The sequence below is a fragment of the Apodemus sylvaticus genome, chromosome 2, assembly GCF_947179515.1.
Source record: "Apodemus sylvaticus chromosome 2, mApoSyl1.1, whole genome shotgun sequence".
Classification (NCBI taxonomy): Eukaryota; Metazoa; Chordata; class Mammalia; order Rodentia; family Muridae; genus Apodemus; species Apodemus sylvaticus.
The window spans coordinates 66894810-66910865 of NC_067473.1; the positions used below are offsets into that span (position 1 = coordinate 66894810).

At 44.5% G+C, this 16056-nt stretch overlaps 1 protein-coding gene across 1 annotated transcript in view; it reads left to right on the forward strand.

The window, feature by feature from the left end:
• Nucleotides 1–4067: 4067 nt before the first annotated feature.
• Clcn1 (chloride voltage-gated channel 1) overlaps nucleotides 4068–16056 on the forward strand; it is a 28553-nt gene continuing 16564 nt past the window's right edge. Inside the window, exons 1-7 of the mRNA XM_052172488.1 lie at nucleotides 4068–4247; nucleotides 7331–7451; nucleotides 8143–8274; nucleotides 8897–9025; nucleotides 9201–9334; nucleotides 10617–10694; nucleotides 11746–11824. Of these exons, the coding sequence (XP_052028448.1) occupies nucleotides 4068–4247; nucleotides 7331–7451; nucleotides 8143–8274; nucleotides 8897–9025; nucleotides 9201–9334; nucleotides 10617–10694; nucleotides 11746–11824 (853 nt within the window). The remainder of the gene's footprint in view (nucleotides 4248–7330; nucleotides 7452–8142; nucleotides 8275–8896; nucleotides 9026–9200; nucleotides 9335–10616; nucleotides 10695–11745; nucleotides 11825–16056) is intronic.

A 16056-nucleotide genomic window follows, 5' to 3' on the forward strand; every position in this document is an offset into this window, starting at 1 on the left:
AAACAGGAAGAAATGAAACCACTGTACAGAAGAGCAGAGCTCTAAGAAGGGAAGGGGGGGAGGGAGCTAAAGAGGAAGACAGCTAGGTGATAGAGTTTTGCCCACAGAGCTGGGAGCCTTCCATTTGGTCTTCCCTGGCCTCTCTCTCATAGGGAGTCACTTGCCCTCTTTTTTTCCTAGAAGAGACAATGAAGCTCAGACACTTTGAGCTAAATTAAAAAAAAAAAAAAAGGAAGAAATGCAGTATTGAGGGGGCCTGTCTTGTAAGATCACATAGATCTGATTTTATGATAGTGCTGCCTTTAGTGGTGTCTTTAATGAGACACTGGCTAAAGTAGCTAAGTCTCCATTTGCATATACCTAAAGGTAAGGAAAGGATTTGTGTCTTTAAAAGTCATTGTCATGGTTAAAAGTCATAATGCCAGGAAAATACAGTATTCAAGAAGACAGAAACGGTTAAACAAACCGTTGGATACTACACTGGATGGCCTTACAGAGTGATGGTTAGGGTGTGCGTTGCCCTATCTCCCCTGGAGTCATTGTGTCATTTGTCTGTGATGAACTACTGTTTCATGCACACACACAGTGATATTTGAGGAACAGTATGGCTCAGTGATAGGAAGCTTGACTAGCATGCACAAGACCCTGGCACTTGTCCCTAGCCCTGCAACGTTATAAGGCAGATTTATATGCCCTATGCACTGGAGAGGCCAAACTAGCAAAAGTTGGAATTGGAAAAATAAGCATAAGCTGAAAGAAAAATCTGTTTCTTTTCCAGGAAAGGCTAATAAAAGATAATCTCATACACAACTACCTATATCCCCATCTTCTTGTATAATTCTCCCTTTAATTTAGTATCATGAAACATAGACGATTTAAAACTTTCAAAGAATATATATGCATGCTTGATTAGGAATTTGCATCCAAGTTTAGGACCTTTGCAGGACTACCCACAGCCCATCTTGGGGCCCTCCAAATCAGAACCTAAGCACTGAGTACAAAAATGAGGTGTCATAGTAAGACGTGGGCACAGTTTAAATTTAGTTCTCTTGTAAAATGATAGCCCATAGGATTTACACTACTTTCAATTTTGAACACAATGTGTTTAACTCTTATATCCTGCAGTCTAGAACTAGTTTTCTGTGTTGGTGCTCTTGGTTAGCATTACAGTTAGTACTTACCTTGGAATATATTTGTTAGTCCTTTGCAGTCCTCTGCTTTCAAATCTTAGTCCATGACTACACTGCTCTGTTTTAGAGCTAATGTGCTCAGAAATACTTTGGAAGCAGCAATCACATCTAATGTTTGTGAAAGTTTCCTAAGAAAGTAGTTACATTCAGAGAGCCATGCTCCACGAATGGGGGAAAAAATCTTACTCTGAAGATCTCCCAAGAATATAGTCTTTGTTGTTTATTAAGAACCCCTTGATCTCTGTTTTCCATTATCTTCATCTGACCCTTACTCCCTGTCCTGTGCTGCATTTTTAATCTTTGTGGGTGAATTTTAAACCCTGCAATCTCAGGACAGATTCTAGAACAGATGTTTTTATTAGTTTCAGCTTTACTGGTATATAATTGACAATTAGAAGTGATATACAAAGTGAAAGTATACAATCTGATGTACTAGCATGTATGCATTGTAAAATGATCCCAAGATCCAGAATCTGAACCATCACCTCACATTAGCCCTATGTGTATGTGTGGCTTATCTGAAACCTACCTGTAACTGATTTCAGGTATACAGTGTGGTATTAACTGGAGCCACCATGTACGTTGGCTCTCTAAAACTCAGAGCTGAATAACTTGTGTGCCCATGACCTGCATCTTCCCAGGAATCCCATCTCAGCCCAACTCTTTGTGATTCACTACTTTAGATTCTGCATATGAACATCATGCACAATATTTGAATATGTCTAACATCTTACTTAACACTGCCTAAAAAACAAAGTGTCTTTTTTTTTTTGTCACTGAGTCATGTGTGTAAACTTCCTTTATACCTTCACCTATTGACAGCCACGGAAGTGGTTTTTGTATCTTGGCTGTTATAAATATGCAACAGTGAACAAAAGAACACAGATATCTGAGGAGACGGTGGTTTGTTACCCTCTATATACAAACATAAGTAGGACGGACGGCTGTGTCAGACAGTAGCTCTGTTTCTGTTTCCCATAAGGACCTTGGCAGTTTCTCCCTGTCAGTACCTAAGGGTTGCCTTTCTGTGCCTCTTCCCCAGGGCTTGCCCAGCTCACCCTTGCCACTCATCCTAATGGGTGTGGGTAATGTCTCACTGTGGTTTTCATGTATATTTCTCTCTGATAAGTGATACTCAACACCTAGAAAAGGCACTTTTCTTTATAAACACTATCACATTTGAGTATATCTGACATCTTAGTGTAAGTGGGTTTGTTTTTTATTTTTTTATCTTATTTTTTTTTTTTTGCTCCTGAGTCGTGTGTGTAAACTTCCTTTACACCTTCATCTGTTGACAGCAAAGCGTACTTGGAGACTAATGACCTGAGTCCAAGTTCCAGAATCCACGTGATGCAAGGAGAGAACAATTCCCAAAAGTTGTCCTCTGACCCTCACACATCTGCACCCACAAAATGTACACACAACATACACACACACAAAGATTCCTTTTTCTTTTAAAGGGCCAGAAAAATGGCTTGATGGTTAAATGAATTTATTGCTTTGTAGAGGATCCACCAGCACCCATGTCAGACCAGTCACAATTGCTAAAACTAGCTGCAAGGCATCTTGACACCATGGGTACCTGTACTCATGTGTGTACCACACATAAAGACAGGCACTAAAAATAATGACAATAAAATTAAATATTTTTTCATGAATTTTTTTTAAAAATTAAAAGGTACTTTTAATGCTATCTTCTCTTCCCACTTTGAGCAATCTCATTTAATGTAGGTCAGAATCACACTGCAGACCAGATATTTGGTGTGCATACCTTTCAGTCCATGAGCTTGGACTTCTAAGATAGACCCCTCTTCATGGTGGATCCGAAATTCAGTTTGCTTCAGTTTCTTCTATAATGAGTGGATAGGGAATAAATGTCTTAGAAAAAGAGAACCTAATGGAAAAAAACACAACGCCTGAAGGAGTACTTTGTCCCTCATCAAAGTTAATGTATTGACTAGCAAAGGTGTTACTTGCCCATCTTCTGTTTCTTGGGTTCCTACTATCACTTGCCCTACGACTCTAGCCTACCTCACCTCACCTGTCACCTAACCTACCTTGGTAAAGCTGTCATGGGCACCACAGTCCAGTTGAGAGCTCAGTCCCACTAATGATCTGAGCTGCTGGTGGGGCTAACACATATGTCTAGGGAATCCGAGACATTCCACACCCAGTGGTGATAAAGGGTGGTATCAAGGGGAAGGCACTGGAGCAGTTTTTTAGCCACTTTTGGTAGACTCAAGGGCAGAGATTTGGAGGAGAAAGCTGGGAAGTCGATGCTTGTGGAGAGCTGGCCACAGAAAAGTCCAGATGAGGACTGAAGCCTTAAAAGCCACTGAGCTGAAACCTGCCCAACATGGAAAGATGGCAGAGAGGCTCTTCCCCCAGGTGAGCTGCCTGTCTAATGTTACCAAGACACTGAGTAGCTTCATTCCACACTGTCTCTCCCCTCAATCTCCACGAGATCTACAGGGAAGACTCAGCTACACCCACAGCCTAGAGATTTCACCAGGACATTTTTTCATTCTGGTCCTGATGATATTTATAAAGGGACTAGTAACCTGGATCTATGAGTCTTGTAGGAAAGGAACAGTGCTGCTGGCTGGCAGAGGGAATTCCCTGTTGGACTGTCCCACAGGTTCTCATCCTAGCCCCCACCCCCACACTCCACTCACACCTGCTTCGACCCCAGAAGGATCAGATGTGTCAGTGAGGGGGGGGAGTGTCATGTGATGGAGAGACAGCTATAAATAGCTAGAGGTGGGCATGTTGCCCCAGACGCCTTGGGGACAGTCAAAAGCAGAGGCTTAAGGAACTACTTGGGGGAGACTAGAAGCAAGCAGGCCAAGGCCTGGCTGGGGCTTGTGGGGAGGACACATGGAGCGGTCCCAGTCCCAGCGGCATGGAGGTGAACAGAGCTGGTGGGGCAGTGCCCCCCAGTACCAGTACATGCCCTTTGAACATTGTACCAGCTATGGACTGCCCTCAGAGAATGGGGGCCTTCAGCACCGGCCCCGAAAGGACATGGGTCCCAGGCACAATGCCCACCCAACACAGGTAATATCCTGGGGAGGGAAGGGAAGCAGCAGACAGTTGTCTGGGGCCAAGGATTAGTGACGACTGTTAGGTGAGAAGGGGGGGACAGAATTTATTTTGAAAATCAAATGGTAAATATATTCAATATATGAAAGCCTTTTAAAGATCTGAGCTTAGTGTGTTTGCTTAAGAGTTGCATGCACTTTTACATAGCCTTTACTAACCGAATATTCAAACCATGTGGGGAGCCGGCAAAGCCACACTTAAGTGAAGAGTGCAACTTATATGCTTACATAACCAGAGTGGTTTCTATACACAATCCCCTGTAGAATGCATGTGCGCGCATTACACACACACACACACACACACACACATACACACAATACAGAAAGAGAGAGGGGGGAACATTTTCACAAAAGGCAGAAGAAAGGCATTGGGAAAGCAGAGGAAACAGTGAATGACTTATCAATGATCAATGACCAGTATTGAAATAAACACAGAAATGGAATCCAGTTTTTAAGGGCTTGGAGGTCGAGTTCTAGTGTATAGCTTGTATGAGTCCCTGAGATCTGTTTGTTTTGTTTGTTTATTTATTTGTTTGTTGGGGATTGTAATTGTTAAAAGGGTCAACAAAATGATTCAGTAAGTAAAAGTGCTTGCTTCAACCTAACAACCTGAGTTCGATCCCTGGGTCTGACATGGTGGAAGGAAAAAAAATCTGCAGACTGTTCTTTGACCTACACACCACACACACACACACACACACACACACACACACACACACTTGTAATACAAAACTTTCTGTGAGACATAAGACACTAAAGAAAGTACAAAGCTATGCCCAAAGACAATTACTCTCCAGAGCTTAGGGATCAGTGGTATGGATACTGTTCCAACTAGAACAGAAATAGGTGTGGGCACAAGATAAGGAAGGTGAAATTGCCTTGGGAAATTTACAGGCCACTATAAACATAAGTGAATATACCTCCTAACTGCAGAGAACGCAGACTGGAAGAGAATGGAAGGAGTTTTGCTGACAGGGCTGTGGCCCCTGGCTGGAGTCAGGTTCAGAACCTGGAGGTGGGCTGTGTAGGTGGTATCAGCATAAGGGTCATGAGGATCTCTGAGCGGTTGCTAAGGGTAGGTCCACAGTGGGGAGGGAGATGTGTTCCGTAGGATATAAATGTCAGAGCCAGCTCACCCTCACCCCAGTGCTGGTCATTTCTGGAGGCCAGCTGGCCACATGAGCAAAGGTACTATTGGAGTACTTTTTTTTTTTTCTTTTTTTCTCTTGGTTTTTCAAAACCAGGCTTCTCTGTGTATCCTTGCCTGTCCAGGAACTAGCTCGGTCAATCAGGTGGGCCTAGAGCTCACAGAGATCCTCCTGGCTCTGCCTCCAGAGTGCTGGGGATAAAGGTACGCACCACCTCTGCCTAGCTAGTTAGAGCACTTTCTGGTAATGGGACACTCGGCCAAAGGAAGAATAGCAAGTTTAGTTTGGGAGTAGAGCTCATCCGGATTTCAACCCACCTTGAAAGCAAGCAAGAATGTAATGTGTTTTCTTTTTGTCTAGTGTTTATGAGGGAAAATACTAACACAGAAATGTGTAATGGTGTGTAGAGCTCCCAGGCTACAGTAGTCGTCAGCATTTGTCAAGATGGTTCTGTCCCCAATCCCTACCTCAGTCTTGTACACACTAGACTCTCAAAGCATTTTGTCAGGATTGTCTTGTCCCCCTTCTACTTCAGTTCTGCACACACGCAAGGACTCTCAACACTTTGCAGACACTTCATCACTTGTACATTTGGGCTTTGATTTCTCCCTCCCTAAACCTGTCATACTGTGGTGGTTACTGCTGGACCAGCTGAATACATCTGGCTCTTAACAGTGTTTTCCCAGCTGGAGTATTTGTAGGCAGGGACCACTGTTTCCTCATTTCTCCCAGTCTGCAAGTCAAAGTGCTAAGACTACCTCAAGAGTTGATCTTCAAGGGAAGTATTTTTCCGGCTGGGTTTGTTTTTGAGAATGGATCTTACTGTCCATCCCTTTCTGGCCTGCAACTATGGAAACCGTGTTGGCTTCAGATTCACAGATATCTACCAGCCCTTGCCTCCTGAGCACTGGGACTAAAGGTGTGCACCACCATGCACAGCTACGAGTATTTTCTATCTCTGGATTACTGGTAGAGTGGAAGAGAAATGATGATTTCCACATGAGTAGGATAGTTAGTATGTGCCTGCTGCTCATATTGTGAAATAAAATCCCTTCTACCCAGGCTGTCCCAGAATCGTGGCCTGGGCTGACCCTGCCCCAGAGGATGAGTTAGTGTAGAGTGTGTGTAGCTATCATGAAGTGATTAGCACTCATACATCCCTTACAGACACAAGCACTAACACAGGGATGTGTCTGCCCTCTTCAATTGCTGGTAGGACCTACTTAGCTTACATTGGGAAGTAAATTAACTTGCCCAGTTCCTGTTTGTGTCTATAAGCTCTGGAATGTGAGATGGATGGGCTTTGTACAGCTTTAATAAGAAAGCTGAGTGTCTCAAAGCAGACAAGCATATGAAGGCAAAACACAAGCAGACACCATCCAGCACTGTAAATATATAGCTATTTACTATAGAGTTACATAACTATATAGGTCTATATAACATATAATTAGCTAGGTTACTGTGGCCTCTCTTTGTCTAAGTTGGGATCCTGAGATGGTAAGTCAATGCAGGGGTGACAGGGAAATTCAGAGACCTGCAGGACACTGGGTAATACAGGAAATGCTTGCCCTGTATGGAAGAGTGATTTTCACACAGTTCTTAGTATCTCCACTTCCAAGTAGAAGTTTCTTGGTAAAAGCTACTATGGACCAAGACATGTCTGAGTTGGAGAAAATGATGAAACAGAAGCAAGCATGGAAGAGCAATGGAAAACAGAAATGTGTGACTAGACAGAAAAGAGTTGAGAGAAGGGAAGACCATAAAGTACTCTGCATGCAACCTTCAATGCCTAGGATTCAAAGCAGCTCTTCTTTTCTCTGTAAATCTGTCTACGTGTTCTTCTGTATTCTTTGTCAACAAGATAAACACTGACCATTCTTTATTCATACAGATATATGGCCATCACAAAGAACAATATTCATATAAGTCACAGGACAGGGGAATGCCGAAGAAGATAGGCTCCAGTTCTACCATGGACAACTTGGATGAGGACCACTATTCTAAATGTCAAGGTGATGGGGACTGAGGAATAAAGAAATCTGGAACAGGAGGTACAGGGATGGGAGAATAACCTGGATGCCCCATTACACATCTCCCAACACATGTACACATGTAAACACACACATACATACTTTGTCTTCTTTCTTTCTCAACCATAAGAAACAAGAATTTTGCATGGACTGCCGCGCCTGACTCGACCAGCTAGGAAAGATGCAACACACGAACTCTTCTTTAAGCAGTTTATTCAGGAACCTTTGAACAATCTTCTGATTTCTGACTTCTGACTACTTTTGACTGCTCCCCCTAGGAAACACCCGTGCAAAGCTTAAGAACCCCCTAGGCAGCCAACCCATGTGAGCCACGTGGCGAAAGCAGATAGGTCCGCGTATGCGGAAACAACCATAGATCAACAGCCACAACCAAATCAGGAGTTGTTTACCACAGAGAACACTCTCTGTGGCACAGGAGAAGGCGGAAACGGGCGCCACCTTTAAAGTGCAGCTCTCCACAATGGACATTACAGGACATTACAGGAGTAGGGTTGTAGAGCTTTCTGGAATGACAGGAACAGCAACTGGTAGAGACATAAAGAAATGTCCAATGACTAATACAAAGACGAATCCTACTTTCACTCCTCTGCCTGCTTCCAAAGAAATGACTAGAACACTGCTTTCTTCCTTCTTTACCTTTACTTCCCCCTAGACTGTGTCCATCGCCTGGGACGTGTGCTGAGAAGGAAGCTGGGGGAAGATTGGATCTTTCTTGTGCTTCTGGGCCTACTAATGGCTCTGGTCAGCTGGTGCATGGACTATGTTAGCGCCAAGAGCCTTCAGGGTAGGTTCTCCCTGGACTGCTGCTTTCTACCTTTTCCATATGGAAGCTATTTGGGAGTTCTTGCCTAGAGTAGACCAGGTGTGTTTGGGCTGAGCATGTTGCATGAATAATCAAGTATGACTCTGGCTCCAGATAAAACTAAACTTATTGAGAACCCTAACACCACCCAGGCCTTTCCTGCCAGCTGCCGTGCAAGCTAGGACTACCCCTCTAACGGGGTTACTGACCTGTGCAGCTTTCCCAGGATTCCTCAGTCTCACCACTGAAATTCCTAAGACTTAGGAGCCCCTTCTGTTGTCAGTGGTTACCCTATGGCCTCTATCCAAGTGCTACTATATCTTCTTACTCAACTCTGACTTGCACCATAGCCACCAGCTACCTCTACCAGAGGGAACTTGGACAGATAGCCAGCTCCCTCAGCTCAGATTTTCTACATGTACAGTGAAAGGAATACCTGTCTACATGTACAGTGAAAGGAATGCCCAGGGCCGGGTGAACAAGGTGCCCAGGGGATGAGAGTGAGCTGGCATACTGTCTGGTGGTGTGAATGAGAGGGTGGCGGTGAGATGACCTCACGTCAACCTTCCCTCAGTTCTAACTGACCCAGAGTCTGTTCCTGCAGCCTACAAGTGGACCTATGCCCAGATGCAGCCCAGCCTTCCTCTGCAGTACCTGGCCTGGGTCACCTTCCCGCTTATCCTTATCCTCTTCAGCGCCCTCTTTTGCCAACTCATCTCCCCCCAGGCTGTGGGTGAGTACTTTCTATAAGATGATACAGTCTGGTTTTTTACAGACCTCCCTCTCACCAGCAGCCCCCAACCTCCTCTCCATGATTATCTCCATTCCCAGCTCCATTTTCCTCTTCCATTTGACCTCTAGCATGAGCTCATATGTATGTACATTGTCTGCTTTTAACCCTCTTCCAGGCTCTGGGATCCCTGAGATGAAGACAATTCTTCGTGGTGTTGTCTTGAAGGAATACCTCACACTCAAGGCCTTTGTCGCCAAGGTGGTAGCCTTAACAGCCGGACTGGGCAGTGGCATCCCTGTGGGGAAAGAGGTAAGTGTGCACAGCTGAGGGAAGGGACGGCAGGGCTGCCTGCACTCAGCTAGGGCCAAAGGACAGTAACAAGTGGGGGAGCCTTGGAAGTTTGTCACCCTAGGTTTGGTGACACTGCTAGAGTTGGGGAACCTTAGCATTATTCCCTGACTTCTAACTGTAGATGCCAGCAGCAGGCCCAAGTTATGGCAACCAGAATGTCTCTAGAAAATGTCTGCCCTCTAAATAATCTAAACCAATCTCCTTGTCTTATTTATTATTCTTTAATCTATTATTTATTTTTGATCTGTGTTTGCTTGTTTGAAATAGGCTCATTCTGTAGCTCAGGCTAACCTAGATCTTTTATGTTGCCCAGGCTAGCCTCAAAATCAGCACAGTCCTTGGTTTCCACCATTATTTTGGCATGAGAAAACTAAGATCTAGAGTGAGACTTCTTTTTCTGTTGTTATTTTATTTATTATATGTAAGTACACTTTAGCTGTCTTCTGAGGCCCCAGAAGAGGGCAGCAGATATTACGGATGGTTGTGAGCCACTATGTGGTTGCTAGGATTTGAACTCAGGACCTTCGGAAGAGCAGTCAGTGCTCTTAACCTCTGAGCCATCTCTCCAGCCCCCATGAGACTTCTTCCAACTACCAGATAGGTTCCTTTGGTTTTGTCCCTGTGAACATACTTCCCCCACCCTCAGCCCCACCCCCACCCCCTCACCATTCTGCACAGTAGCCAAAGCATCTTTCAAAACAGAATTGGATGCTTCTGACCTCTAATCAAGAAAGTCTTGAGAGCTTTCCATATCACTTAATATAAGCTCTTCACTGCTCCCAACAGCTGGCCTGCCCCACAGTCTGCCTTCATCCCTGTGCTTAGATTATGAGGCTTTTCTCCATTCTTCTACCATGCCATGCTGGTCCCACTCAGGACCCCTGGAGTATCTGTTCCCTAGAACATCCCACTCTGACACCATGAGGCTCACTCATGTAATTATCACTCAAGGGACTAACTCCGGTGGTGACTGACCAGGGAAGGCCACCTTCTCCTAGTGCCCACCTTGCCTCTTTTGCCTTATTCCTCTTCGTTTGCCTCCTAGGCTGTGGCATTATCTGATAGCACACTGATTTGTCATCTCTTCCTTCCTTGAATGAGTCTTCTTTAAGGCAGAACTTTTGTCTGGCTTCTCCATTTTTAGCCACTATCCCAGGGCCTGGAGCAGGAAATGCTGGTTCAGTGGCCACTCCATGTTTCTCCTCCACCCTTGAGCCTCGTCTCTCCTATTCTCTTCCAGGGTCCCTTTGTTCACATTGCCAGCATCTGTGCTGCTGTCCTCAGCAAGTTTATGTCCATGTTCTCTGGTGTCTATGAGGTAAGGGTGAGGCAGTACAGCCCAGCAAGGACTGTACCTGGTGTGTGCAGAGAGCGGGAGGGTTGCCTGCTCTGGGCTGGCCTTGGTGCTGAAGGGGGCATCTTACTAACACATGCTCCAGTTCTCCATGCCCCTGCCTGCTGATCCTAGCCAGACCATCCCCTCTATCCAGCTTCTGTCTGTCTTCCTAGTGTCTCTCCCTTCCTGGTCTGTGTCTCCCTTTGGTGACTGAGCCAGGCCTGCCCTATGTTACCTTCCTACCCACATGAACCATATCAGTTCCTTTCCATGTTTCCTCCTGTGCTGCCCCTGTTCTCCTGTGGTTCTGACCCCCATCCACCCTGGTTACGTACGGCCTGTCTGTCCCCCTCTGCCACCTGCCTTGCCCGTCGTGCTTCTCTGTTGCAGACCGTGCCTGGGCAGCTTGATCTCCTGGTGCCAGCCTGTGCAGTGGGCGTGGGATGCTACTTTGCAGCCCCTGATGGAGGCAAGTTTCACTTCCTCCCTACCTTGGTTGCCTGAGCCAGACATGGATGGGTGGTTGGTGTCTGCTGTAGCTTTGGGGTTGAGGAGCCAATGCTCACTGAAGGGACTTATGGGTGGGCAACCAGGAAGTGACTGGATCGCCGCACGTGGGCTCCAGGGACCCATATGTTTCTACCCAAGAGCTGAGTGCTCTTTTGACATCAGCTGCTCTCACCTGCTGGTTTTCTGTTGGAGTGAAGTCTTGCCACCTCTTGCTACTTCTCCCCAGCCCTTCTTTGTTTCATCACAGTTTGTTCATTTGTTGGACATCTATTTACTTAACATTTTTCCTGATGTGTTTTGGATTACTGGCCTTGAGCTCATAAGGTCACTTCCTGATTGCCAAACTCATTGAGTTTCTCCTGGCCTGGGAATCACAGGGACAGTGGGACTGTGTTCATTCCTGTGATGTAGGTCTCTCATTCTCTTTTGCTTCCCATCCATGCTTATTCTCCTCCCATCTCTCTGCCTCTTCCCTTCTCCCCCTACCTGTCTATCTGTCTGTCTGTCTGTCTCTCCCTAGTAGCAGCCATACTATTACACTGACATCCTGACAGTGGGCTGTGCCGTGGGGGTCGGCTGCTGTTTTGGAACACCACTTGGAGGCAAGTGTGCCCTCTCCCCCGAGCATGAGCCGACCAGATGGTCCTTGTCAGCTTCACCAAGTGCTGCAATTAACCATTTCCACTAGACAGCTGCGGGCTGCTCTTAGGTAGCACCTGCCTTGTGCCTTCTTCTAACCATTTTACATGAATTCCCACCTAACATTATAAGTGCAGTTCAGTAGAACATCATAGAAAGGCCAGTGACTGGAGCAGGGGCATGGTGGCAGCACATGCAGAGTCAGGTATTAGAAACACTGGTCTCCTGATCTCTACCTATGCTAAAGCCTTCTTGCATTGCCAAGACTTTTGCTTTACACATATTGTTCTGTAACAGGAGGTTCTGTGTATTTCCTTCTCCAAGGGAAAACGTACCTCTTTTGTTTTATTAAAGACACTGGGATTTCAGTAGACTGTATATAGATTAATGATGAACTTTAGAATGGGAAGTGCTTATGGGAGCTTTAGAGTAACTTATTTTTTATATGCCAGCAACTTAAAAGTGGGTTTAACTCTTTTGATCCGTATAAGAAAAATAGTGATATTATCATAGGTTAGTAGTGACAGGACATGGTCACAAAAGGCAGGCCTGTTTATTCCCTTATCAAAGTTGAGTTGTAACTATATTAGTAGGACAGGGATGTGGCTCATTCATTGAAATCACTGATGATGAAATTCCATTTTGATAATTGAAGAAATGCTTCATTTTGATAATTGAAGAAAGTTATAGAAAGGCATGTACTTCTTTAACAACCAGTTGCTAGAAACCTCTTTTCGATGATGAAACTACAGTTTTTTCATAAAGGAGTTTTCTTTTTTTTAATTTTATTTTCTAAATTTTTTGCTTATATTCCAAATGCTTTCCCCTTTCCCTGTTTCCCCCTCCCCCTATGTCGCATAAGCCTTCTTCTCTCCACCCATTCTCCAATCACCTCCCTCCTTTTTCTCTGTCCTGTTATTCCCCTACAATGCTGGATCAAGCCTTTCCAGGTTCAGGGCCCTCTCCTTACTTCTTCATGGGAGTCATTTGATATGCTAATTGTGTCAAGGAGTTTTCTAGGTATCTAAAATAGCTTAGCTCAGAAATGATGTCTGGTGAGAGTTCAAAATTAATGAAAGCATATTCTAGACTTTTTTGTTTGTTTGTTTGTTTTGTTTTTTGGATTTGTTTTTTTTGTTTTTGTTTTTTCCCCCGAGACAGGGTTTCTCTGTATAGCCCTGGCTGCCCTGGAACTCACTCTGTAGACCAGGCTGGCCTCGAACTCAGAAATCCGCCTGCCTCTGCCTCCCAGAGTGCTGAGATTACAGGCGTGCGCCACAATGCCTGTCGAAAGCATATTCTATATGCTTTGTTCTCACGTAGAGGAAGCACACAGTGTAAGGGCATCCTGTTTACACTTCTGTTGTCAGCTCCAGTCATTAAAGTCATTAACCTCTGTCAGTGAATGGTAGTGTGTCTGAGTTTCTGCATGTTAGACATTCACACCTATAATTATACACATGCTCAGTTTATTTACCTCTTAGCTTTCCAAATAAAAGAAGAACTTATGGTTGTTTTGGTTGTCAGATGCATTTTAAAGTAAAGGGAATCTGCATTCTCTTCCTGACACTGCAGTTTATGAGGAGTCAGAGATTCTTTCTGGTCTTGGGACTTATCTTAGGAAAGTTATAGTAAGGCATTGCTCTTGACACAGGCACTTGTAAGTGAAGGGGCTGTGCTCAGGCTGTTTACATTATGCAGAAAATGACAGACTTTCAAATACTTCAGGTGGTAGTATTTGATTCTTTTTTTGAATATAGAATAACCAGGATTAAAAAAAATGTAGTGTTGAGATCTTTTACTCACAATATAGGCAGCTCCTAACTCCTTGCACTGATCAAAGCAATATAATTCATTATCTTACTGAAACAACCAAAGCCCCTTTGCTCCCATTGTGTGCCGGGTAGTGGGCTTGGTCCTGCACTCTCAGGGGGCTCACGGAGACAGGCACACAGATCGTTGCAGCAGTTAAGTGACCATGTGGCTTCCTAGGCAAAGTGCAATGAACCTCCAAGGCAGCCTGGGGAAACCTGTGAAGCTTTTTTTTTTAACTGTTTAAATATATTTTAATTTCTTCTTTTAAAATTATAATTATTTCTTGGGCATTTCTTTATTTTTAATTTGGTATAGTCTTTGTTTACATTTCAAATGATTTCCCCTTTTCTGGCTCCCTACTCCCCAAGTCCCATAAGCCCTCTTTCCTCCCCTTCTTCCCCCATCTACTCCTTCCCACTTCCCTGTCCTGGTATTCCCCTATACTACTGCACTGAGTCTTTCCAGAACCAGGGGCCACTCCTCCGTTCTGAAAGAGACATTGTTTGCCATGGTGTAATGAGTAAGTAGGAGAAAAGGAAACCCTGAACAGAATGGACAGTATCCAAAGTCAGTATCTGCTCGTACAGTAATAAGTAGTACTAGGCAGAATGGCAAAGTATAACAGGAAGTGAGTCAGAACAGGTAAATGGGCCTGAATCATGGGTCTGCAGAAGTCATGCAAAATAATACAAGTTTTATTCTCTAAGGTAGGATTTGCCCAACTATGTTTTTCAGAGCACAGTTCTTCCCAGTGTTAATAGGTGTAATGGGTGAAAACCCACTCCCAACTTCCAGTTGGTTAGAAAAATGCAAGATTCAAAGGAAAAAATAAGTAGTTATAAACAAGTGAACTGGAAAGGTAATGAGAACATCTGAGCTGTTGGAATGCCTTTTGGGTACCCAAGGTGGCTGCAAACAGCACTTCCAACCAAGTCTTCTCTGTAGAGACTATGCCATGGGACTTGTGTTATCTCATGAACCTGACTTTGTGAAGTATTGTCATGGGTGAAGCAAAACCATGGAAGGATTTAAAACAAGGAAGTGGCATGGTTAGCTCAGCCTGCCTATCCAATCCCTTTGGCACACGTGTGCAGGATAGAGTTGGCTGTGGATTAACAGGATTGATCTAAGATTAACAAGAAGACCATTGTCCTTGTCCTGATTCTACATGATGACAGGCATAACTGGGCAGCAAAGGAGATATAGGAGGGGCTGAGAAACTCCAGTGGGATGAAGTTGTATTGATGCTGCCTGGTGGCTGATATTTTGTGAAGATAGGAGAGAGAGTTCTATGCCAACATCCAGGCTCACAGTGCTTGCAATGCAATAGATACTGATCATGTGGGAGAACAGTGACCATGAGAGGGACACAGGAAGTAAACTGGGTCTGGAGGGGAGAGAATACATTTTACTTAGAGAATAGCAGTTTAAAGTTCCTATGGCATTATCAAATATATAACAGGCAGCCAGGTTGATGATCTACAATCCAGGAACTGAGTTGAATCTAATCAATGTCTGTGACTGATGCCACTGGCACGAGTGAAATTGGGAAAGAAATTGTGTTTGTGGGGAGCAGGGGATGGAGACCAAGAACAGTGGCTTCATTGGGTAGAAGCGTGGTGTGGGGACCAGAGAGAAAACAGAGTGGAAGTAGAGAGAAGTGCTCCAGATCTAAGACACCAGAGTTTCTAGCTGCTGGTCATGTTTCTAAAGCTCTGTTTTCTTTTAGTAGCATATTTTATGTTTGTCTCAGGCTAACATGAAAGTTACCTCCCATTCGCAATCACACTGTGATGGGGACCTGCTACAGAAAAGCCTCCCAGGTCTATCATGGAGGAAAATGGTTATAAAATGTAAGTTGGATAATTACACTCGGCAGAACAAAGCTGTTTTTGCTTTTATTATGGCAACGTGATTCACACCATGGACTTCTGCCCTTGGGATTTAAAGAGCAGGACAGGTATATCTCTTCATTACTCAGCTCCATTCTTTGAACGTCCCTAGCTGTGTTCTTTCCTCCTCCATATCTTCTCTTCTCCTCTCCTCTCCAGTATAGGCATTGAACCCCAGATGGGTTCTCACCACTATGCCGGGGCTTAGTTTCCAAGGAACATCCAGAAAACTTAGTGGTATGAATATATAGCTACATCTGAAAGTGGAAAATAAAATAATCTAACATACCAAGAGAGTAGGATGAGAACAGATGCTTTCTACTTCAAGGAAGATGGGTATGGCTTTCTAGAGAAGGAAATACAAAAGAAATCCTCTGCCAAAACACAGCTTTGACTCCATGGGTAAATAGCCCTAAGCTACCATCTCCTTAGTACATAGACTCATTGTGGCTAGTCACTGTCCCCTGCAAAAGAAATGGTGGAGGTCC